This window comes from Pristiophorus japonicus, chromosome 14, assembly GCF_044704955.1.
Source record: "Pristiophorus japonicus isolate sPriJap1 chromosome 14, sPriJap1.hap1, whole genome shotgun sequence".
Lineage (NCBI taxonomy): Eukaryota > Metazoa > Chordata > Chondrichthyes > Pristiophoridae > Pristiophorus > Pristiophorus japonicus.
Genome location: NC_091990.1, coordinates 62693418 through 62720145, shown reverse-complemented (window position 1 = coordinate 62720145; position 26728 = coordinate 62693418). Strand labels below are relative to the sequence as shown.

Here is a 26728-nt window from a genome sequence, read left to right as displayed (position 1 = left end):
CATAGAATCTCACAATAAAGCTGCACAGAAAAACAATCCACACTTACCAGCTTTTGGTGCAACATTCTCAACATTTAAATCATTTACATTCCTGGAATGTAATTTTGATGCTAAGAACTCATTCTCGATGAAAGGCAGTACCGTGCTTGAGTCGGACTCATTTTCATGCACGTCAGGGCATGCACATCCTGAATAATTAATTCCACACGGTTCATGACGATTTCTTTTGCTCAAGCAGCTCTCAAACCAATGGCACAATATTCCACAGCCGAACTGGCTGGAATTCTCGTTATTCAGTAAAATAACCTCCAAGAGTTGAAATTCCATTGCATTTTTCCCTAGGCGTTTGTTCAAAACTGATTCAGAGGTCAAGCAAAATTGTACAAAATCTTTATCAAACTGTAAAAATGTAAACAAATTCCTAGTTTCACACAAGTTAACAGCATCATAATCGATGTAATCCAATGTGCTACAGGTCTGGTTCGGAACGTAGTGATCCAACTGCAGTACCATCAGAGAGGTATGGGAGCAAATCTGCTTCTCTTTGTGAAATTTTAAGTAAATGGAATATTTTGTTGGATCTGGGTTTTCAATAGTCCAGGAACAGCCAGACAAGGCTTTAGGGAATATGTCCTGTAAGGAGAATGATCTGTACAGAACTCCAGAAACCAATGTGGAACATACGTTCTCACTGACATCAAACCCCAAAGTGAGCAGAACAAGGGACAACAACACAGATAATATCAGGCGATGAGCAGTGTTCATCCTATGTCATATGTCCTGAAATGAGAGAGAATGAAAATTAAGTTATTGATACAGTAAGATAATTGAGATTTTTTCACATCATACATCACATAATACTATACTACATTAATAAAGGCATCCATGTGACAAAACAAGCCAACTGTCATCAAATTTCTTAAAGAAGACAATTCTGATAAACCCTCAACATCTCGCTTCGCCGATGTCACTCTCCAGTGTAAATCACCTGACCTACCTTGTTCTGACAGCTGTGGAGACACCTGTAGGAAAATGGTTAGACTTCAAATCTAAAAATGGGAAGTAATGCAAAGACATAGTTTCTGTGTCATTCTCCCAGACTGCAAAGAGCCACAATGTAAAAGCACCTTTAAAGAGTCTTGAATATCTCCAGGCACTAGGGCTGGTATCTGGAAAGATTAGCTCAAATGGAACCAAAGAGCCATCTTCTTCTGAACATATCACTATCAGTTCTGATATCTGACAAACGAGTTAGAAACACATGCAGAATTTTTGCTGCACTCTGTCACCAATGAATGAGTTCCGTTCTCAGCACGTGCAATTTGCCATTACAGTCACAATGACAACTCATGCAATTGACATAATAATCACCATTTTGTATGTTTATACATGAAAAGCACTTCATACAATTTATCAGCGATGCTACTATGTATCAGTTTATCCTGAGGCAGAGGTCACTATTTTTTAATTGAAATAGAAAGATGAAAATAAGTGGGGTAAAAAAAGATCATTGGAAATTATCATAATTATTGGTTATATCTATGGAAAGGATATTTTGTTTGGTGCAGAAGTAGGAGCAGTCAATAATTTAAAAGAATAAAAAAAAGAAGGGACAAACTTTCTTTGGAGAAAATAAAGCTTGTGTAGCTATAAATGTCTAAGCTAGGAGCAATTTACCCAAGAACCTTAATAAAGGCCGGAATTTTACAGGGGGTCAGCAAGCATGATCGGTGGTGGGTCAGGTGTGAGCCCACCGCCATGCACCTTTCCCGATGTCGGCACTGAGCAGACTTGACAGGCAGGTGAGCTAATTCAGGTAATTAGTGGTTTGTTTAGAGCCACTTAAGAATGATATTCAGCTTACTTTTTGCATTTGAAAGCTCGCCCATGGGGTCCACGCTGGTCATGGAGCAAGTCTGTCAAGCTGAGGCGGGAGTTCAGTGGCCATTGCTCCAGCTGATTCCCTGACAAGTAACAGCTCCCACTTTACTGAGACACTGTCCCTCAGCCACAAGCTGCATTTCCACAACAGATTCACCATGCTGCAAGTCTTTACACAAGTCTCCATCCAGTCTGACTTCATTACCTCTCTCACCATTGACTGATTGTTTCTGTCATCTTTACTTCAGCTGCCATCTATTTCATCAGCATGGATGCCCTTTATACTCTCAGTTTGGTCCTCAGAATCCCACCATGACCAGCCCCAACACTAGCAGTATCAGGCACACCAGAACCACCAACACCACCACGACCCACCTTCTCCACAATCAACGGATGTTGCGCAGGACAGAGGCCATCAGCACCCAACCACATTGCTGCTCAGAAGGCCATTTACTTCACTTGACGCTGTACTCCCTAGCTGCCACATGATGCGCCAGGTTGGCACCACCCCACACCAACACCATAAAGCATCTATAATGCCCAAGCCATTCCTTTCACACTCATCATCAATGTAGGGGATACCGTTATGTCTTACCAATCACTACAACCCACAAAGCCACTTCCAAAGGTGCACACAAATCTGTCCAAAAACACAAATTGTTGAAAATAAAGGTTTCAATGTTTGACATCACAGTAATAGAAACTTTACATAAACATTGTATAAAAACACCCAAGTGCCTACTCTTGTGTGTTGGTAGTTGGTATGATTCCACTAGGAGGAGGTGAGTGTGAGGGGTGGCTACTGGTATGGGGATGTGATAATATAGATAGAGATGGGTGGAAGTCCAAGGTAAGTTGGTGTGAGTAAAGATGTGCAAGAGTAGGGTAACGAAAGCAGAGTGATGGGAATGTGATGAGAGGCATAACTGGATCAGGTTGAATGTGGCTTTGTACTAATGTTCCATGATCTATTGAGATAATTGAAACAAATGCAGCACTGCACCCAGGTCCTCCTGACCACATCCCTGCTTGTGCCCTCATCTGCAATGTGCAATCAGGCTGTGTTGGTCTTAAGTAAATGGAGGAAGTCACGGGAGAGCCTCGGTGCACCCTGTGCCTTTGTGCAGTCACTGTCAGTGTTTGCAGCAATTCAATGCTGTAGAACAATGACAGTACAAATGTCAAAATTAATTTGGACACGGTACCTTTAAGAAAACCAGCTAATGATAAGTCATCAAATGACATCATCAGACCAGCTTCCTCGAATTGGCTGGGAAACACGCTGAGCAGGCTTAAGAAGCTCCATCAGGGAAAAAAATCATTTTACAGAGCGGGATGGAGCCAGCAGCAGAGTCGGGTCACGCCACCGACTTCATCCATACCAAACCCACCGAGATTAGTAAAATCCCAGCCTATATTCCTAAGAGCAAATGACAGGTTTTCCCACTTGCTGCTATCTCCAAACAGAAAGCATCAAACTTAAAGATAGATTTTCCTATGTCACTTCGCAAAAATGTGTTGGAAAGAGAATTTTCAAGAGTGACTTTAGGTAAATCATCAATTGTATACAATAAAGAGTTTAAAAATGTTACCTTTCTCTATTATATAGAAATCAAAGATCATCAACTGTAAGTAATCAGTGTGTCCAGAGCCATGTGTTTAGACACTCAGGCTATAGTTTGATAATTGTTTGGATTAGGTATTAACTTAAATCACACAGATATCCTCAGTGTCAATAAAGCTTGGAAGTTTTTTTTTTAAAGAATTATTATGAACTCGAGGGCTTCCCCAATGGCTCAGCAAGTTTATTAATTAGCTTAAATTTTCTGAGACTAACAGCAAGGTACCACTCTGCTGCCAACAGGTAACCAAAAACTGCGGGAGTACAACCGCAATTCTCGGACATATGCTAACAGTGGGTGAGATTCTTTGCCTCCAGCCCAAGGTCAGAAAATTTACCTCAGTGAATAGTTAAGTCACATAGATCAGGAAAGGTGCTAGATTAGATCCCTTGTTTGTAGCAAATTAGGTTATCTAAGCCAAACAACAACTGCAACTGACCTCAGTGTCCCTGGGTTAAAAATTAGCCAGGCTCTCCACCCATAATCACTATTTTGTGACCCTATCTGGAAGTGCACATGTGAATGTTGGGTAACGACAGGATCAAGTTTGGCTATGTTGTTCCGATTGTTGAATAGCCTGCCGACAAAACATCATTTCAAGGTACTCAAGGGTGAGCATTAGCTATAGAACTATTCCCCACCGAAGAGTCAATGCCTTAGCAAGCAAAGGAAAGGGAAAACTATTAACAGAGAAAATTGACAAGAACATTTCAAAAAATCTTTACAATCCAAGCACTTCTGTCTAATATAGAATAATTAGTTCATCGCACAATTTTTCTGATCATTTCTTGTGCACAATAGAAGCAAGTTTCTGTGCATCAAACATTAGGAAATAACCATGCTGCATCGTTTGTTAGCAGTATTTTGTCAAATGATGAGGCCACATTATCTGCTGTTGGCTCCAAAACTACAGAATTCAAGTTTTCAGGTTAAAAAGAGTACTGGGAAGAGGAGCATAAGAACATTAAGAGATAGGAGCAGGAGTAGGCCATATGGTCCCTCAAGCCTGATCCGCCATTCAATAAGATCATGGCTGATCTTTGAACTTAACGCCACTTTCATGCCCGATCCCCATATCACTTGATTCCCTTAAGAGTCCAAAAATCTATCAATCTCATTCTTGAATATACTCAATGACTGACAATCCACAGCCCTCTGGGCTAGAGAATTCCAAAGATTCATAACCCTCCGAGTGAAGAAATTGCTCTTCAGCTCAGTCCGAAATGGCCGACCCTTTATCCTGAGACTCTGCCCCCTAGTTTTAGACTCTCCAACCAGGGAAAACAGCCTCTCAATATCTACCCTATCAAGCCTTCCTTTATAATTATAAATGTTTCAATGAGATCACCTCTCATTCTTCTAAACTTTAATGGGTAGAGGTCCATTCTACTCAACCTCTCCTCATGGGACAACCCTATTATCCCAGGAATAAATCTAGTGAATCTTTGTTACACTCCTTTAAGCCAAGTATATCCTTGCTTAGGTACAAAGACCAAATCTGTACACAGGTGTGGTCTCACCAAAGTCCTGTCCAAATGCAACAAGACTATCTTGATGCTGTACACCTTGGCTTCCTTCCACATGATGCTCCTGGTTGGCACCATCCCACACGATCATAAAGCATCCTTACTATGCCCAAGCCATTCTTTTCACACTCATCACCATTGGAGTGGGTACCATTATGTCTCACTATTCACTGCAACTCACTAAGCCACTTCCAAAGGTGCACGCAAATCTGTCCAAGAACACAAAATGTTGAAAATAAAGGTTTCAATGTTTGACATCAGAAAGCAGGAATTGGGTACTGAAGTTGCATGTTCAGCCATGAACTCAGTGAATGGCGGTGCGGGTTCGAGGGGTCGAATGGCCTACTCCTGCGCCTAATTTTTATGTTTCTATGTTTCTACATCACATTAACAGAAACTATACATGAGCATTGCATATAACACCCAAGTGCCTACATTTTTGTATTGTTAGTTGTAATGAATGCACAAGAATAACAGTGAGTGTGAGGGGTAGTTGGGGATGTGATAATATAGAGAGGGATCGGCGGAGGTCCATAGAAACAGAGAAAATAGGTGCAGGAATAGGCCATTCGGCCCTTCGAGCCTGCACCACCATTCAATAATATCATGGCTGATCCTTCACCTCAGTACCCCTTTCCCACTTTCTCTCCATACCCCTTGATCCCTTTAGCCGTAAGGGCCATATCTAACTCCCTCTTGAATACATCCAATGAACTGGCATCAACAACTCTCTGCGGCAGGGAATTCCACAGATTAATAACTCTCTGAGTGAAGAGATTTCTCCTCATCTCAATCCTAAAGGGCCTACCCCTTATCCTAAGATTGTGTCCCCTGGTTCTGGACTTCCCCAACATCGGGAACATTCTCCCCGTATCTAACCTGTCCCGTCCCGTAAGAATCTTATACGTTTCTATGAGATCCCCGCTCATCCTTCTAAACTCCAGTGTATAAAGGCCCAGTTGATCCAGTCTCTCCTCATATGTCTGTCCAGCCATCCCTGGAATCAGTCTAGTGAACCTTCGCTGCACTCCCTTAATGGCAAGAACGTCCTTCCTCAGACTAGGAGACCAAAACTGAACACAATATTCCAGGTGAGGCCTCACCAAGGCCCTGTACAATTGCAGTAAGACCTCCCTGCTCCTATACTCAAATCCCCTAGCTATGAAGGCCAACATGCCATTTGCCTTCTTCACCGCCTGCTGTACCTGCATGCCAACTTTCAATGACTGATGAACCATGACACCCAGGTCTCGTTGCACCTCCCCTTTACCTAATCTGCCGCCATTCAGATAATATTCTGCCTTTGTGTTTTTGCCACCAAAGTGGATAACCTCACATTTATCCACATTATACTGCATCTGCCATGCATTTGCCCACTCATCTAACCTGTCCAAGTTACCCTGCAGCCTCTTAGCGTCCTCCTCGCAGCTCACAACACCACCCAGTTTAGTGTCATCTGCAAACTTGGAGATATTACACTCAATTCCTTCATCCAAATCATTAATGTATATTGTAAAGAGCTGGGGTCCCAGCACTGAGCCCTGCAGCACCCCACTAGTCACTACCTCCCATTCCGAAAAGGACCTGTTTATCCCGACTCTCTGCTTCCTGTCTGCCAACCAATTCTCTATCCACACCAGTACATTACCCCCAATACCATGTGCTTTGATTTTGCACACCAACCTCTTATGTGGGACCTTTTCAAAGGCCTTTTGAAAGGCCAAATACACCACATCCACTGGTTCTCCCTTGTCCACTCTACTAGTTACATCCTCAAAAAATTCTAGAATATTTGTCAACCATGATTTCCCTTTCATAAATCCATGCTGACTTGGACCGATCCTGTCACTGCTTTCCAAATGCGCTGCTATTTCATCCTTAATAATTGATTCCAACATTTTCCCTACTACTGATGTCAGGCTAACCGGTCTATAATTACCCGTTTTCTCATTCCCTCCTTTTTTAAAAAGTGGTGTTGAATTAGCTACCCTCCAGTCCAGAGTCGATAGACTGTTGGAAAATGATCACCAATGCCTCCACTATTTCTATGGCCACTTCCTTATGTACTCTGGAGTGCAGACAATCAGGCCCCAGGGATTTATTGGCCTTCAATCCCATCAATTTCCCCCAAACAATTTCCCGCCTAATTAGGATATCCTTCAATTCCTCCTTCTCACTAGACTCTCGGTCCCCGAGTACATCCGGAAGGTTATTTGTGTTTTCCTTCGTGAAGACAGAACCGAAGTATTGGTTCAATTGGTCTGCATTTCTTTGTTCCTCATTATAAATTCACCCGAGTCCGACTGCAAGGGACCTACATTTGTCTTCACTACTCTTTTTCTCTTCACATATCTATAGAAGCTTTTGCTGTCAGTTTTTATGTTCCCAGCAAGCTTCCTCTCGTACTCTATTTTCCCCCTCCTAATTAAACCCTTTGTCCTCCTCTGTTGAATTCTAAATTTCTCCCAGTCCTCTGGTTTGCTGCTTTTCCTGGCCAATTTATATGCCTCTTCCTTGGATCGAACACTATCCTTAATTTCCCTTGTTAGCCACGGTTGAGCCACCTTCCCAGTTTTATTTTTACTCCAGACAGGGATGTACAATTGTTGAAGTTCATCCATGTGATCTATAAATATTTGCCATTGCCTATCCACCGTCAACCTTTTAAGTATCACTCGCCAGTCTATTCTAGCCAATTCACGCCTCATGCCGCCGAAGTTACCTTTCCTTAAGTTCAGGACCTAGTTTCTGATTTAACTGTATCACTCTCCATCTAATAAGGAATATTACCATATTATGGTCACTCTTCCCCAAGGGGCATCGCATAACAAGATTGCTAATTAGTCCCTTCTCATTACACATCACCCAGTCTAGGATGGCCAGTTCTCTGGTTGGTTCCTCGACATATTGGTCAAGAAAACCAACCCTAATACACTCCAGAAAATCCTCCTCCACCACATTGCTATCCATTTGGTTAGCCCAATCTATTTGTAAATTAAAGGCGCCCATTGGTAACTGCTGTACCTTTATTGCACACATTCCTTTTTTCTTGTTTGAAGCTGTCCCCAACCTCACTACTACTGTTTGGTGGCCTGTACACAACTCCCACCGAGTTCCACCCATACTGATTCCACATCATCCAAACCAATGTCCTTCCTTATTATTGCATTAGTTTCCTCTTTGACCAGCAACGCCACCCCGCCTCCTTTTCCTTTCTGTCTATCCTTCCTAAATGTTGAATACCCTTGGATGTTGAGTTCCCAGCCTTGGTCACCCTGGAGCCATGTTTCCGTGATGCCAACTGCATCATATCCATTAACTGCTATCTGCGCAGTTAATTCGTCCACCTTATTCCGAATACTCCTCGCATTGTGGCATAGAGCCTTCAGGCTTGTATTTTTAAACACACTTTGCCCCTTTAGAATTTTGCTGTAATGTGGCCCTTTTTGTTTTTTGCCTTGGGTTTCTCTGCCCTCCACTTTTACTATTCTCTTTTCTATCTTTTGTCTCCCTTTTATTTCCCTCTGCATCCCTGCATAGGTTCCCATCCCTCTGCCATATTAGTTTAACTCCTCCCCAACAGCATTAGCAAACACTCCCTCTAGGACATTGGTTCCGGTCCTGCCCAGGTGCAAACCATCCGGTTTGTACTGGTCTCACCTCCCCCAGAACCAGTTCCAATGTCCCAGGAATTTGAATCCCTCCCTTCTGCAGCACTCCTCAAGCCACGTATTCACCTGAGCTATCCTGCGATTCCTACTCTGACTAGCACGTGGCACTGGTAGCAAGCCTGAGATTACTACTTTTGAGGTCCTGCTTTTTAATTTAGCTCCTAGCTCCCTAAATTCATCTCGTCGGACCTCATCCTGATTTTTACCTGTATTGTTGGTACCTATATGCACCACGACAACTGGTTGTTCACCCTCCCTTTTCAGAATGTCCTGCATCCGCTCCGAGACATCCTTGACCCTTGCACCAGGGAGGCAACATTCCATCCTGGAGTCTCTGTTGCGGCCGCAGAAACGACTATCTATTCCCCTTACAATTGAATCCCCTATCACTATCGCTCTCCCACTCTTTTTCCCTCCCTCCTGTGCAGCAGAGCCACCCACAGTGCCATGAACTTGGCTGCTTCTGCCTTCCCCTGATGAGTCAACCCCCTCAACAGTACCCAAAGCGGTGTATCTGTTTTGCAGGGGGATGGCCGCAGGGGACCCCTGCACTACCTTCCTTGCACTACTCTTCCTGTTGGTCACCCGTTCCCTATCTGGCTGTGTACCCTTTACCTGCGGTGTGACCAACTCATTAAACTTGCTATTGACGTCATTCTCAGCATCGTGGATGCTCCAGAGTTCATCCACTCGCAGCTCCAGTGCCGCAATGCGGTCTGTCAGGATTTGCAGGCGGATGCACTTCCCGCACATATAGTCGTCAGGGACACCGGAAGCGTCTGAGTTCCCACATAGTATAGGAGGAGTATAACACGATTCCGAGCTCTCCTGCCATGACTTAACCCTTATATTAACCTAATTGGGCAACAACAATGTTAAACAGTTACTTATTGATAAAGAAAGAAAAAGAAAAAGAAAAACTACTTACCAATCATCAGCCAATCACTTACCCCCTTGGCTGTGACGTCACCTTTTGATTTCTTTCCACTTCTTTTTTGCCTTCTCACCCTGCTGCAGCTGCACAAGCACGTCTCCTCTGACGCATTGGGCCTTTTTATAGGCCTCAGCGACGCACCTCCCGAGCCTCTCCATGCATCTGGAATTCCCGAGCCTCCTCCGACACGTTGGGCCTTTTTTAGGCCTCAGCGACGCACCTCCCGAGCCTCTCCACGCACCTGGAACTCCCGAGCTTCCTCCGACGCGTTGGGCCTTTTTATAGTCCTCAGCGAAGCACCTCCCGAGCCTCTCCATGCACCTGGAACTCCCCAAGGTAAGTTGGTATGAGTAAGGATGTGTAGGAGTAGGGTAGGGAACACGGAGTGATAGGGATGTGATGAGAGGCACAGCAGGATGAGGTTGAGTGTGGCTTTGTACAAACGTTTCGGGATCTACTGAAATCATTGAACCTTTTGCGGCACTGCACTCAGGTCCCCTGACCACATCCCTGCTTGTTTTCTCTTCTGCAATATGCAACCAGGCTGTGTTAATCTCCTGGGAAGGTCTTTTCCGCTCTTGGGAAGGGAAGAGGACCTCCCTGTGTGCTGTGACTCCCTCCATAAGCATATGCAGGAAGTCATGGAAGAGCCTGGGCACTCTCATTATCAGTGTTTGCAACACCTCAATGCTGTAGAACACTTGACGGCCCCCAAAAAAATTTGGCCATGGTCCCTTTAAGGAAACAGGCTGTTGACAGGTCAACAAATGACGTCACCACACCCACTTCCTCTAATTGGCCAGGAAATGCACCCACTTCCTCTAATTGGCCAGGAAATGCACAGGGCATGCATAACAAGCCCCATCAATGAAAATTCATTTCACAAGAGATGGATGGAGCCAGCAGCGAAGTTGGGACCTGCAACCGACATCGCTTGCCACGGACCTGTCGACGTTAGTAAAATTCTGGCTAATGTTTCTTTCTCCAACAATTTTTTCACATTCTCTCCAACCCGACTTACACAATTTCAGAACTCGGGGACCTTTACCATATCCTGCACAAAATCTTGGGGCACCTGTCCTAACTGACTTACATGGACTTCCTGTCCACCGCTAATATTTAAAAATCCTTCTCCTCACCAAAAACATGGTCAAAGGTGTCAGTTTTTGAAGGAGGGGAGTTTGATAATAAGGAAAAGTTGTTTGGGGACAGAGCTTCCAACTTTCAGGGCTTTGGTTCTGTTACCAATGGTGGATTGGAAGAAGGGAGGGTATTGACATTCGATCAGACTGATATGCTGTAGCAATGTGCCAGGAAGTAGGACAAAACAAGATTGCAGTTAGGATGAAGCATCAGTTTGGAGGGAGATTTGGCAGGGATCATAGGCAGTCCCTCGGAATCGAGGAAGACTTGCTTCCACTCTAAAAATGATTCCTTAGGTGCTGAACAGTCCAATACGAGAATGTGTTGTTCCATGGAAAGGACAGCCACCTGCATGGAGCAGCAAATGTGCCAGTAACACGAGAACATATTTGCTGTGGGCAACAGACACTAATAGACCTCATCTTGAGGAGGGATATAAATGTAGACTTGGGAGTTCATCACCCCACTGTTGTGCAACAACGTGCTCTACAGCACATTGTGGCCCACGAGAGGGTTGATGGTTAGAGGGGACATGGAAGTGGGGATTCTTCTCAAAGCGATTTTGCCTCTCCCCCATTGCCCTTGCCTCAGTCAGAGCCCCACATGCTTCCTCGGATCCCGATGGCCAAGTCTGCTGCTGCACAGTAGCAGTAAGAGCAGTCTTTGGCGGGGCTCTCAGACTCCAAAACCCAGAGGATATCCACCAAAAGTGTCTAAGCAGTCGCAGCAGGGAAGTGAACAGCCGTAAATACTTTGTAAAGCCTTAAAAAGACCTTGCAGCTTTGTGGATTTTCTAAATAGGGGCATATAGAGTACAAAAGTAAAGAAGTAATGATAATTCTGTACAAAAAACTGGCTTGGTCAGAGTGCCCTGTGCACTCCATTATTGAAAAAACATAGAACCAGAACCAATGTCCTAGGGGAAGTGTTTGCTAGTGCTGTTGGGGAGGAGTTAAACTAATATGGCAGGGGGATGGGAAGCAATGCAGGGAGACAGAGGGAAATAAAATGGAGTCAGAAGCAAATGATAGAAAGGAGAATGGTAAAAGCGGAGAGCAGAGAAACCCAAGACAAAAAACAAAAAGGGCCACATTACAGCAAAATTCTAAAGAGGCAAAGTATGTTAAAAAGACAAGCCTGAAGGCTCTGTGCCTCAATGCGAGGAGTATTCGGAATAAGGTGGATGAATTAACTGCGCAGATAGCAGTTAACGGATACGATGTGATTGGCATCACGGAGACATGGCTCCAGGGGGACCAAGGTTGGGAACTCAACATCAAAGGGTATTCAGCATTGAGGAAGGATAGACGGAAAGGAAAAGGAGGTGGGGTGGCGTTGCTGGTTAAAGATTAAATCAATGCAATTGTAAGGAAGGACATTAGCTTGGATGATGTGGAATCGATATGGATGGAACTACGGAATACCAAAGGGCAGAAAACGCTAGTGGAAGTTGTGTACAGGCCACCAGATAGTAGTAGTGAGGTTGGGGACAGCATCAAACAAGAAATAAGGGAGGTGTACAATAAAGGTACAGCAGTAATCATGGGCGACTTTAATCTACACATTGATTGGACTAACCTAACTGGTAGCAATGCGGTGGAGGAGAATTTCCTGGGGTGTATTAGGGATGGTTTTCTAGACCAATATGTCAAGGAACCAACCAGAGAGCTGGCCATCCTAAACTGGGTGATGTGTAATGAGAAGGGACTAATTAGCAATTTTGTTGTGCGAGGCTTGGGGAAGAGTGACCATAATATGGTAAAATTCCTTATTAAGATGGAGAGTGACAAAGTTAATTCAGAAACTGGGGTCCTGAACTTAAGGAAAGGTAACTTCGACGTTATGATGCGTGAATTGGCTAGAATAGACTGGCAAAGGATACTTAAAGGGTTGACAGTGGATAAGCAATGGCAAACATTTAAAGATCACATGGATGAGCTTCAGCAACTGTACATCCCTGTCTGGAGTAAAAATAAAACGTGGAAGGTGGCTCAACCACAGCTAACAAGGGAAGTTAAGGATAGTGTTAAAGCCAAGGAAGAGGAATATAAATTGGCTAAAAAAGGCAACAAACTTGAGGACTGGGAGAAATTTAGAACTCAACAGAGGAGGACTAAGGTTTTAATTAGGAGGGAGAAAATAGAGTACGAGAGGAAGCTTGCAGGGAACATAAAAACTGACTGCAAAAGCTTCTATAAATGTGTGAAGAGAAAAAGATTAGTGAAGACAAATGTAGGTCCCTTGCAGTCGGATTCAGGTGAATTTATAATGGGGAGCAAAGAAATGGCAGTCGAATTGAACCAATACTTGGACAGGTTAGGTGAGTGGATAAATGCATGGCAGATGCAGTATAATGTGGATAAATGTGAGGTTATCAATTTTGGGGGCAAAAACACGAAGGCAGAATATTATCTGAATGGCGGCTGATTAGGAAAAGGGGAGGTGCAACGAGACCTGGGTGTCATGGTTCATCAGTCACTGAAAGTGGGCATGCAGGTACAGCAGGTGGTAAAGGCGGCAAATGGTATTTTGGCCTTCATAACTAGGTGATTTGAGCATAGGAGCAGGGAGGTCGTACTGCAGTTGTACAGGGCCTTAATGAGGCCTCACCTGGAATATTGTGTTCAGTTTTGGTCTCCTAATCTGAGGAAGGACGTTCTTGCTATTGAGGAAGTGCAGCGAAGGTTCACCAGACTGATTCCAGGGATGGCTGGACTGTCGTATGAGGAGAGACTGGATGAACTGGGCCTTTATTCACTGGACAGGTTAGATGCGGGAAGAATGTTCACGATGTTGAGGAAGCCCAGAACCAGTGGACATAGTCTTAGGATAAGGGGTAGGCCATTTAGGACTGAGATGAGGAAAAACTTCTTCACTCAGAGTTGTTAACCTGTGGAATTCCCTGCCGCAGAGAGTTGTTGATGCCAGTGTCGATATCTGAACGGAATATATGGAATTAAGGACAGTAAAGTAAACGGGATATATGAAAATGTATAAGCCATGGAAGAATAGCTGGGAGAATGTCAGATTGCAAATAGTGCAACATCAGCATAGCTAACAGTCTGTCTCAAGGTTTCAAGTCACTAATCCTGCCAATAATATATAATTGTAACATGAAATACATCTGCAGAATTGCAAGGTCTCAGTAAATAGTCACACCATTAGATTGAAACATTTGGAGGCAATACTTGAGCTTTCAAGAAGAACATCTCATATAGATTGACTAATGAGTGGCTGAGTTAGACTGTCAATCCATTTGTATTTTGTTATCTGATTTCAAAACTGTATAACTGTTAACGCTTTACGATGTAACTTCACCTATCCGTAGGGAGTGTGTACGCTCTATCCAGAGAGTATATCTTCTGTCTGATAGGTCTTACTGGCCGGTAATAAAGACTGCTTTGTTCAAAGCACAAGAGGTATTCGACTCAGTAATTTTACTGAACCAGATTGAAGTAAAAGAATCCAGGAATTAACACCAGTTCATTGGATATATTTAAGAGGGAGTTAGATATGGCCCTTACAGCTAAGGGGATCAAGGGGCATGAAGAAAAAGCAGGAAATGGGTACTGAAGGAATGATCAGCCATGAAGGCTCGAAGGATCGAATGGCCTACTCCTGCACCTATTTTCTATGTTTCTATTAAAGCCAGAGAGAGTGTACAGCATTGATTCACCATCATCATGCCAGGGAAGGGAAACCACAAATTGAGGAAGCACTTGGAGATACTGGAACTATTTTACTGGAGTAGAGAAATCTAAGAGATTGAATAGAGGTATTTAAGAGCATAAAGCGTTTTGATAAAGTGAATAGAGGACAATTATTTTCTCTGGTCGGGGCGTGAATGACGAGGGAATCATCAATTTAAATTACTACCAAGAGATTGAGGAGAAAGATTAGGAGAAATGTCTTTACTTAAACATTTGTGGAGCATGGAATGCATTGCCACAAGAAATAGCTACAGCAAAGATCTTAAATTTCAAAGAAAAAATGGATTAACTATTTGAAGTAAAGATATTGGGATATGAGGAAGGAATGGGACAGTAATTAGTTTTGGATTGCTCTAGCCAAAATATGACAGACATTGCAAAAATGCTGCAACTTGTTTATTTCTCGACTAGAGTTAAGTGGCAACCTGCTGTTTCACCATGGGCACCTCTTCACACAACTGTGATGGTATTACCTCTTGCTGTGTGTCAGCACTTCTGCTCCTGTACTGGCTGACTGTACCTGCCACTTCTTCAGTCCTTTTACGGAGAAGTGTGGCTTGGGTAAATGTGGCATCACCCTACAAGGTAACTCCCTCATCTTGGTTTCCTCCTGCCTCTCCATAGCTGTGGGGTATCTCTTTTTTAGGATCAAGAATTGTTATGGGAACAGACGTATGGTTATTATTCATGAGTGTGACGCCAACTATCACGGTACAATCAAGCTGAACCCCCAGCCGCTCCAAGACAAAATTGAGAAACTCCAGTAAATTGAAGCCCAACATCTCTATAACCAGTCACATTGTTCATGAGAAAAGCTACGTTTGCATTTTGTACTTGTCTATGGGGGTTTCCCTGCAGACAACTGTAGAGTTGCAACTTGCCCCATGGAGCACCACAGGCTTCCCATACACTATTACATGACTGTACAAACGTCATACTGTTTAAGGAGCTCAGAAAATTCTCAAAAAAGACTGCATGAATCACTTTCATTAGAATTGCCGTTCAGATGCATCCCCATATGATACAACCTAGTGGGCCCTGCAGAGGAATGTCTGACCCTAGCCCTCCCATCACAGCCCTGTTGTGCCTTCTCCCTCTGGCCTCATCTTGCTGTCCTTGTACCTGTCTTTCTCCCTCTCTTTTCCATTCTTCTGGTCTTTCTCCCATCTATCTCACTGTATTTCTCTTTGCCATTCTCCCTTTCTCTCTCTGTGCCTTTCTTCATGTCTCTCTCGCGGCTTTTCTCCCGGTTTCTCCCTCTGTCTTTGTGTCTTTCTTCTCTCTCTCTCTCTCTCTCTCTCTTTTCCCTCTCTTTGTGCTTTTCACTCTGTCTCTCTCTTTGTGCCTTTCTATATCTCTCTCTTTGCCTTTCTCCTTGTATTGTTGCATCTCCTGCTCCCTGTCTTTCTCTTCATAGTGCTGCCTCTCTTTCTCTCTGCCTTTGTCTCCGCCTAAGTAACCTCTGATGGTGACATCGCAGCAGGAGATCGAGTGCATTAAATAAGATAAATGTTGCACAGTCAAATCTGCCCTGAATTAAACAAACCAATGCTTGAGCCTGAACAGACCTCGAGGTGAAAACCACTGCAATCCTTGCCATAGCACTCTGCCTATCTGTCAGCAAGCTGGAAATAATAATGGCCGACAGAAAGGTTTTCGACAAGATGGCACCTTTAAATACTGCTTCTCCAGCCATCTCCCGCCTGCAACTTGACAGCCAAAGCTGTCACGTAGAAAATAGGTGCAGGAGTAGGCCATTCGGCCCTTTGAGCCTGCACCACCATTCAATAAGATCATGGCTCAGCATTCACTGCAGTAGCCCTTTCCTGCTTTCTCTCCATACCCCTTGATCCCTTTAGCCGTAAGGGCCATATCTAACTCCCTCTTGAATATATCTAATGAACTGGCCTCAACAACTTCCTGCGGTAGAGAATTCCTCAGGATAAGAACACTCGGAGTGAAAAAGTTTCTCCTCATCTCGGTCCTAAATAGCTTACCCCTTATCCTTAACTGTGACCCCTGGTTCTGGACTTCCCCAGTATCGGGAACATTCTTCCTGCCTCTAACTTGTCCAATCCCGTCAGATTTTTATATGTTTCTATGAGATCTCCGCTCATTCTTCTAAACTCCAGGGAATACAGGCCCAGTCAATCCAGTCTCTCCTCATTTAGTCCTGCCATTCCAGGAATCAGTCTGGTGAACCTTCGCTGCTGCACTCCCTCAATAGCAAGAACGTCCTTCCTCAGGTTAGGAGACCAAAACTGAACATAATATTCCAGGTGAAGCCTCACCGAGGCCCTGTACAACTGCAGTATGACCTCCCTGCCACTTCCTTAAGTACTCTGGGATGCAGACTATCAGGCCCTGGGGATTTATCGACCTTCAATTTCCCTAACTCAATTTCCTAACTAATCAGGATTTCCTTCAGTTCCTCCTTCTCGCTAGACCCTCGGTCCCCTAGTATTTCCGGAAGGTTATTTGTGTCTTCCTTCGTGAAGACAGAACCAAAGTATTTGTTCAACTGGACTGCCATTTCTTTGTTCCCAATTATAAAGTCACCTGATTGTGACTGTAAGGGACCTATGTTTGTCTTCACTAATCTTTTTCTCTTCACATGTCTATAGAAGCTTTTGCAGTCAGTTTTTATGTTCCCAGCAAGCTTCCTCGCATACTCTATTTTCCCCCTCCTAATTAAACCCTTTGTCCTCCTCTGCTGAATTCTAAATTGCTCCCAGTCCTCAGGTTTGCTGCTTTTTCAATTTATGTGCCTCTTCCTGGATTTAACACTATCCCTAATTTCCCTTGTTAGCCACGGTTGAGCCACCTTCTCCGCTTTATTTTTACGCCAGACAGGGACGTACAATTGTTGAAGTTCATCCATGTGATCTTTAAATGTCTGCCATTGCCTATCCACCATCAACCCTTTAAGTATCATTCGCCAGCCTATGCTAGCCAATTCACATCTCATACCATCGAAGTTACCTTTCCTTAAGTTCAGGACCCTCGTCTCTGAATTAACTGTGTCACTCTCCATCTTAATAAAGAATTCTACCATATTATGGTCACTCTTTCCCAAGGGGCCTCGCACAAGATTGCTAATTATTCCTTTCTCATCACACATCACCCAGTTTAGGATGGCCATCCCTCTAGTTGGTTCCTTGACATATTGGTCGAGAAAACCATCCCTAATACACTCCAGGAAATCCTCCTCCACTGTATTGCTACCAGTTTGGTTAGCCCAATCTATATGTAGATTAAAGTCACCCATGATAACTGCTGTACCTTTATTGCACGCATCCCTAATTTCTTGTTTGATGCTGTACCTAACCTCACTACTACTGTTTGGTGGTCTGCGCACAACTCCCACTAGCGTTTTCTGTCAGTGCCAGGCGATACCCGAGGGGGAGAGGCTGAATTTATGGGGGGGTAAACCTGGCAGCAGCACCAAAAAACCCGAGGTCAATTTTGCTGGGAGCGATCGCCCGGATGAAAACTGATTTGCGCCCCATTAGTGTCCCCTGGAGGCACTAATGGGAGGTGCAGATGAGGCCAATTTCGGCCCCCCTTCCTTTGAAACCTGCTTCAGATCTGCAAACTCCCTCCCCATTTTCTATTCATCCACTCTGGTCTTCCATCATTCCCTTCACCCAAACATTGGTGGTCATGCCTTCAGCCACCTTGGCCGCATGCTCTAGAACTCCCATCCCAAGTACCTCTGCCCCTGCATCTCCACTTTTAAGACTATTCTTAAATTCTGCCTCTTTGACTAAGGTTTTGGTCATTCCTTCTATTATCTCTTTCTTTAGCTCAGCATATATTTTTTTGATTGCACCATTGTGAAGCGCCTTCGGAACTTTTTCTTTGTTAAAGGCACTATATAAATGCAAGTTGTTATTTGTTGTTTAAATACAATGGCCGAAAAATTCTGTACCTTAGCACTTCCCGTTAGCACCAGCAGATGTTGCTAATGGGGGGCTGATGCAGTCGCACCGGGGTGAGGCGAATCCAGTGACATACGGTAAATCTAACCACCCCCCCTCCCGCCCGGCCAGTCCGAATTATCGCTGGGACTTCAACTGCACGCAGATCATGAAGTCAGTGAGCTCACTGGCCACCCGATCGAGAAAATTCATGAATGCGTTTATCTGCAACACCTAAAGCACTGATTGGTCACCTTCGAGGATACGACACACCCAGAAGTTTCTCTGGAATGTGTGATTAGAACTGCTCTGCCTACGTAATCAGTGACTTTGCAAAGTGTAACTCGAGCCATTCGGATTTCCTATCCAGACAGAGCAGAGCTCACTTGGAACAGACAGGGCTCACTCTCGCAGGTTAAGACCTTCTCCCAACCCCTCCAAACAAGTTTCTGCCCCATCCGAATTTTCTGACATTCTCCCCCCTCGGCCAAAGTGCCAGACCTTCCCCCGCACCCATGCCCAGCCCATGTTCCTGATCCTATCCTCCCTCCGTTAATGGAGTACTGTTTGTGGGGGCCGGCATTAGGAAGGTCACTTCCAAAGTTATTTTAAGAGTTAAAAGTTGATAAAAATTCCCAATTTGTTTAAAGACTTTCTAAGAGTTGTTAAAAAGTCTAAGATGTATTTTAGAAGTTTAAAAGTATTTCCAAATTATTTAAAAAGATTAAGAGTTGATAAAAATTTGCAATTTATTTAAAAAGTTTCTAAAGGTTGCTAAAAAGTCAAAGATATAGATCAATAATAGGTGTTTAAAAGTATTTCGATTAAAAGTCTAAAATGTAAAGTTTTAAAAGTTCTCCCAAAGTGTTTAAAAAGTTTAAAAGTTGTTTAAAAGTTTAAAAATTGGTTAGAAGATTAAGGTGTTGGGTAGAACGCCGCTACCTCGGGCCCGACGGCCGGTTGAACACTGGCCCGACGTCCCCCGAATCTGTCAGCACAATGAACAGCTGGTGTGCAACCACAGGGATAGGTGTGGAGTCCTTTCGGCCTGGGATGGGTGTGGGCTGGTCCCTTCGGCCCGGGTTTGCAGCAGGTCGGTGCAGAGTCCTTTCAGTCGGGATGGGTGCAGGCCGGTCCCTACCAACTTTTAACTCTTAAAATAACTTTGGAAGTGACCTTCCTAATGCCTGCCCCCCAACCAAGCCTCGGACCACCGACCATCAATGGCGCTACTCGGTGCCGAGCTTGCGGCTTACACCTCACCGTAGGCAAGTAGGTTTATACAGCTGTGCCTGGTCTCCAGTTGTCTTGGACCCCCTTGCCACTGGACCAAGATCTTGTTCAGCTAAACCCGTGTGGTAAAGTCCTGTCCCCTCAGTACAGATTCACACGAAGCATGTAGTGAAGTCAAGGTCACTCTGGACCTGCACCTTTATTTCACAGCTCTGGAATGCTGCACTTGCCTGAGATCTGTCCTTATATACCTGTCTCTTGCAAGTGCACCGCTGATGGTAAGGTATGCTGGTGGTTACAGGTCATATCTTATTACAGTCATGTATAGCATGTTAGGATACAGTTATATATAATGTAATAATGTAAGATACATGACATCATCCTCCCCCAAGGTCTTATTGTCTTTATAGGTTCAGTCTCTCAGGTGGTCTACGCTCTCGCATGGAGCGTCTGAGTTGTGGTTCAGTTGTTTGCCTTGGTGTCTGTTTTTCTTTGGGTGTGGTTACTGGTATCTCGCCTGGGCTGTGATTCGATTGGTGTGATTGTTGTTGACTCGCCTGGGCTGTCTGTTGGGATTGCCCTTTCCTCAGGTTGTTCCCTCTGTCTGTCCACCAGGTGTGGTGCGAGTTCCACATTGTAGTCTGCCTCTGGTTCCGCAGTGTTGTTGATAAATCTGCTTTTGACTTGGTCTACATGCCTCCGGCAGGTTTTCCCATTGTCCATTTGTACTACCAGTATCCTGTTTCCTTCCTTGCCAGTTACCGTCCCTGCAAGCCATTTGGGACCCCACTTTGTCTCCTATCTCATTCCATCTCCCCCTTGAATTTCTGTCATGGTACTCAGTCAGCTTATGGTGCTTTGCCTCAACGATTTCGTGCATGTCTGGGAGGATTAATGAGAACCTTGTTTTCAAAGTCCTTTTCATTAACAGTTGCGCGGGGGGGGAATCCCAGTCAGTGAGTGCGGACAAGATCTGTATGCCAGCAGCAGTCGCGACAGGCGACCCTGCAGTGTGGGACCTTGGATTTTAAGCATGCCTTGTTTAATGATTTGCACTGTTCTCTCCACCTGGCCATTGGAGGCCGGCTTGAACGGTGCCGTCTTGATGTGATTTATGCCGTGGTCAATTATAAAGTCTTGGAATTCTGCGCTGGTGAAGCACGGACCATTGTCACTGACCAATGTCAGGGATTCCGTGCGTTGCAAACATGATTGCGAGGCTCTCCACAGTGGTGGAGGTTGTGCTCGAGTTTAAAATGGTGCATTCGGTCCACTTTGAAAATGCATCTACAACTACGAGGAACATTTCGCCCATGAATGGGCCCGCATAGTCTTCGTGCACCCGCGACCACGGTTTGGTAGGCCAGGGGCTCAGTGGAGCCTCCCTAGGGGCATTGCTGAGTTAGGCACAAATGGTGCACCTTCGGACGCAGAGCTCCAAGTCCGCATCAATACCAGGCCACCAGACGTGGGATCTGGCTATGGCCTTCATGAGAACAATCCCCGGGTGCTCGCGGTAGAGCTCCCGGACAAATGCCTCTCTGCCTCACAGAGGCACGACTACTCGGCTACCCCACATCAGGCAGTCTGCTTGTAGTGATAGCTCATGCATGCGCCTGTGAAAGGGTTTTAATTCCTCGGGGCAGGCATCGCGAGCCTCTGCCCAGTCACTGGTTAGGACACATCTTTTTACTAAGGATAACGTGGGGTCGCTGGCCGTCCAGGCTCCGATTTGGCGAGCCATCATGGGCAAACCTGTGGACTCAAAGGCATTGATTGCCATGACTATCTCACAGTTCTGTTCGTCAGACCCTTCCGTGGTCACCAGGAGTAGCCTGCTGAGCGCGTCGGCACAGTTGTCTGTGCCTCATGGTATAGTCGTAGGACGCCAGCATGAGTGCCCACCATTGAATTCACGCCGAGGTGTTGGCGTTTATTGCCTTGCTCTTGGATAGGAGGGACGTGAGGGGCTTGTGGTCGGTTTCTAACGCGAACTTGGCCCCAAAAAGGTATTGGTGCATCTTTTTGACACCATACATGCACGCGAGCGCCTCCTTCTCTACCATTCCGTACCCGTACTCCGCCCGCGAAAGTGACCTGGAGGCATAAGCTATGGGTTGTAATTTGCCTGCACTATTGACATGTTGAAAAACGCACCCGACCCCATACGCTGACGCATCGCATGTGAGAACTAGCTTTTTACCTGGGTCAAAGAAAGTCAAAACACTGTTGGAACACAGAAGGTTGCATGCCTTATTGAAGGCACATTCCTGGGCTTCCCCCCAAAACCAATCGCACCCCTTCCTGAGTAAACATAGAAACATAGAAACTAGGTGCAGGAGTAGGCCATTCGGCCCTTCTAGCCGGCACCGCCATTCAATGAGTTCATGGCTGAACATTCAACTTCAGTACCCCATTCCTGCTTTCTCGCCATACCCCTTGATCCCCCTAGCAGTAAGGACCTCATCTAACTCCTTTTTGAATATATTTAGTGAATTGGCCTCAACAACTTTCTGTGGTAGAGAATTCCACAGGTTCACCACTCTCTGGGTGAAGAAGTTCCTCCGCATCTCGGTCCTAAATGGCTTACCCCTTATCCTTAGACTGTGACCCCTGGTTCTGGACTTCCCCAACATTGGGAACATTCTTCCTGCATCTAACCTGTCTAACCCCGTCAGAATTTTATATGTTTCTATGAGGTCCCCTCTCATTCTTCTGAACTCCAGTGAATACAAGCCCAGTTGATCCAGTCTTTCTTGATAGGTCAGTCCCGCCATCCCGGGAATCAGTCTGGTGAACCTTCGCTGCACTCCCTCAATAGCAAGAATGTCCTTCCTCAGGTTAGGAGACCAAAACTGTACACAATACTCCAGGTGTGGCCTCACCAATGCCCTGTACAACTGTAGCAACACCTCCCTGCCCCTGTACTCAAATCCCCTTGCTATGAAGGCCAACATGCCATTTGCTTTCTTAACCGCCTGCTGCACCTGCATGCCAACCTTCAATGACTGATGTACCATGACACCCAGGTCTCTTTGCACCTCCCCTTTTCCTAATCTGTCACCATTCAGATAATAGTCTGTCTCTCTGTTTTTACCACCAAAGTGGATAACCTCACATTTATCCACATTATACTTCATCTGCCATGCATTTGCCCACTCACCTAACCTATCCAAGTCGCTCTGCAGCCTCACAGCATCCTCCTCGCAGCTCACACTGCCACCCAACTTCGTGTCATCCGCAAATTTGGAGATACTACATTTAATCCCCTCATCTAAATCATTAATGTACAGTGTAAACAGCTGGGGCCCCAGCACAGAACCTTGCGGTACCCCACTAGTCACTGCCTGCCATTCTGAAAAGTACCCATTTACTCCTACTCTTTGCTTCCTGTCTGACAACCAGTTCTCAATCCACGTCAGCACACTACCCCTAATCCCATGTGCTTTAACTTTGCGCATTAATCTCTTGTGTGGGACCTTGTCGAAAGCCTTCTGAAAGTCCAAATACACCACATCAACTGGTTCTCCCTTATCCACTCTACTGGAAACATCCTCAAAAAATTCCAGAAGATTTGTCAAGCATGATTTCCCTTTCACAAATCCATGCTGACTTGGACCTATCATGTCACCTCTTTCCAAATGCGCTGCTATGACACCCTTAATAATTGATTCCATCATTTTACCCACTACCGATGTCAGGCTGACCGGTCTATAATTCCCTGTTTTCTCTCTCCCTCCTTTTTTAAAAAGTGGGGTTACATTGGCTACCCTCCACTCCATAGGAACTGATCCAGAGTCAATGGAATGTTGGAAAATGACTGTCAACGCATCCACTATTCCCAAGGCCACCTCCTTAAGTACTCTGGGATGCAGTCCATCAGGCCCTGGGGATTTATCGGCCTTCAATCCCATCAATTTCCCCAACACAATTTCCCGGCTAATAAGGATTTCCCTCAGTTCCTCCTCCTTACTAGACCCCCCGACCCCTTTTATAACCGGAAGGTTGTTCGTGTCCTCCTTCGTGAATACCGAACCAAAGTACTTGTTCAATTGGTCCGCCATTTCTTTGTTCCCCGTTATGACTTCCCCTGATTCTGACTGCAGGGGACCTACATTTGTCTTTACTAACCTTTTTCTCTTTACATATCTATAGAAACTTTTGCAATCCGTCTTAATGTTCCCTGCAAGCTTCTTCTCATACTCCATTTTCCCTGCCCTAATCAAACCCTTTGTCCTCCTCTGCTGAGTTCTAAATTTCTCCCAGTCCCCAGGTTCGCTGCTATTTCTGGCCAATTTGTATGCCACTTCCTTGGCTTTAATACTATCCCTGATTTCCCTTGATAGCCACGGTTGAGCCACCTTCCCTTTTTTATTTCTATGCCAGACAGGAATGTACAATTGTTGTAGTTCATCCATGCGGTCTCTAAATGTCTGCCATTGCCCATCCACAGTCAACCCCTTAAGTATCATTCGCCAATCCATCTCAGCCAATTCACGCCTCATACCTTCAAAGTTAGCCTTCTTTAAGTTCTGGACCATGGTCTCTGAATTAACTGTTTCATTCTCCATCCTAATGCAGAATTCCACCATATTATGGTCACTCTTCCCCAAGGGGCCTCGCACAACGAGATTGCTAATTAATCCTTTCTCATTACATAACACCCAGTCTAAGATGGCCTCCCCCCTAGTTGGTTCCTCGACATATTGGTCTAAAAAACCATCCCTTATGCACTCCAGAAAATCCTCCTCCACCGTATTGCTTCCAGTTTGGTTAGCCCAATCTATGTGCATATTAAAGTCACCCATTATAACTGCTGCACCTTTATTGCACGCACCCCTAATTTCCTGTTTGATGCCCTCCCCAACATCACTACTACTGTTTGGAGGTCTGTACACAACTCCCACTAACGTTTTTTGCCCTTTGGTGTTCTGCAGCTCTACCCATATAGATTCCACATCATCCAAGCTAATGTCCTTCCTAACTATTGCCTTAATCTCCTCCTTAACCAGCAATGCTACCCCACCTCCTTTTCCTTTTATTCTATCCTTCCTGAATGTTGAATACCCCTGGATGTTGAGTTCCCAGCCCTGATCATCCTGGAGCCACGTCTCCGTAATCCCAATCACATCATATTTGTTAACATCTATTTGCACAGTTAATTCATCCACCTTATTGCGGATACTCCTTGCATTAAGACACAAAGCCTTTAGGCTTGTTTTTTTAACACCCTCTGTCCTTTTAGAATTTTGCTGTACAATGGCCCTTTTTGTTCTTTGCCTTGGGTTTCTCTGCCCTCCACTTTTCCTCATCTCCTTTCTGTCTTTTGTTTTTGCCTCCTTTTTGTTTCCCTCTATCTCCCTGCATTGGTTCCCATCCCCCTGCCATATTAGTTTAACTCCTCCCCAACAGCACTAGCAAACACTCCCCCGAGGACATTGGTTCCGATTCTGCCCAGGTGCAGACCGTCCGGATTGTACTGGTCCCACCTCCCCCAGAACCGGTTCCAATGCCCCAGGAATTTGAATCCCACCCTGCTGCACCATTGCTCAAGCCACGTATTCATCTGAGCTATCCTGCGATTCCTACTCTGACTAGCACGTGGCACTGGTAGCAATCCCGAGATTACTACTTTTGAGGTCCTACTTTTTAATTTAGCTCCTAGCTCCTTAAATTCATTTCGTAGGAACTCATCCCTTTTTTTACCTATGTCATTGGTACCAACGTGCACCACGACAACTGGCTGTTCTCCCTCCCTTTTTAGAATGTCCTGCACCCGCTCCGAGACATCCTTGACCCTTGCACCAGGGAGGCAACATACCATCCTGGAGTCTCGGTTGCGGCCGCAGAAACGCCTATCTATTCCCCTTACAATTGAATCCCCTATCACTATCGCTCTTCCACTCTTTTTCCTGCCCTCCTGTGCAACAGAGCCAGCCACGGTGCCATGAACTTGGCTGCTGCTGCCCTCCCCTGATGAGTCATCCCCCTCAACAGTACTCAAAGCGGTGTATCTGTTTTGCAGGGGGATGACCACAGGGGACCCCTGCACTACCTTCCTTGCACTACTCTTCCTGCTGGTCTTCCATTCCCTCGCTGGCTGTGGACCCTTCTCCTGCAGTAAGACCAACTCGCTACACGTGATACTCACGTCATTCTCAGCATCGTGGATGCTCCAGAGTGAATCCACCTTCAGCTCCAACTCCGCAACGCGGACCGTCAGTAGCCGGAGGTGGACACACTTCCCGCACATGTAGTCGTCAGGGACACTGGTGTTGTCCCCGTGTTCCCACATGGTACAAGAGGAGCATATCACGTGACCGAGCTGTCCTGCCATGACTTAACCCTTAGATACACTTAAATTGCCGACAACAATGTTAAAAGTTACTGACTAATAAAGAAAAAGAAAAACTACTCACCAATCAGCAGCCAATCACTTATCACATAGAGTAGCACGTGGAGAGGCTCCAGCAGCGTGCTTAAATTCTGCATAAAGTTCCCAAAGTACTTGAGTAGCCCGAGAAAGGCGCGCAGTTCTGAGACATTCCAAGGCTGGGTGCCAGGCGAATTGCTTCTGTTTTGGACTCTGTTGGGCGGATTCCATCAGCGGCAATCCTTCTGCCCAAAAATTCAACCTCGGGTGCGAGAAACAGGCACTTGGATTTCTTGACTCGTCGGCCGACCCGATCCAACCGCTTTAGTACTTCGTCCAAATTACAGAGATGGGAGTCGGTGTCCCTGCCCGTGATAAGTATGTTGTCTTGAAATACAACCGTCCCCGGGATGGACTTGAGCAGACTCTCCATGTTGCACTGGAATATGGCAGCTGCCGACCTGATGCCGAATGGGCATCGACTGTACATGAAAAGGCCTCAATGTGTGTTGATGGTGGTGAGTAGCTTGGATTCCTCGGTCAATTCTTGCGTCATATACGCAGATGTGAGGTCTAATTTTGAGAAAAGTTTACCTCCAGCCAATGTGGCAAATAAGTCCTCTGCTCTGGGCAGCGGGTACTGGTCCTGTAGGGAGACTCTGTTTATGGTAGATTTGTAGTCTCCACAGATTCGTACAGATCCATCAGGCTTCAT

The 26728-nt window shown here is 45.3% G+C and overlaps 1 protein-coding gene across 5 annotated transcripts in view; it reads right to left on the bottom strand.

Annotated features, from left to right (window-relative positions):
* The window catches only part of LOC139279927 (adhesion G protein-coupled receptor B2-like), a 1236268-nt gene that overhangs the window by 1127375 nt on the left and 82165 nt on the right, over positions 1 to 26728 (bottom strand). For all 5 annotated transcript variants that reach the window (XM_070899255.1, XM_070899259.1, XM_070899256.1 and 2 more), the window contains exon 2: positions 48 to 780. In XM_070899255.1, the coding sequence (XP_070755356.1) occupies positions 48 to 765 (718 nt within the window). In that variant the 5' untranslated portion in view covers positions 766 to 780. The remainder of the gene's footprint in view (positions 1 to 47; positions 781 to 26728) is intronic.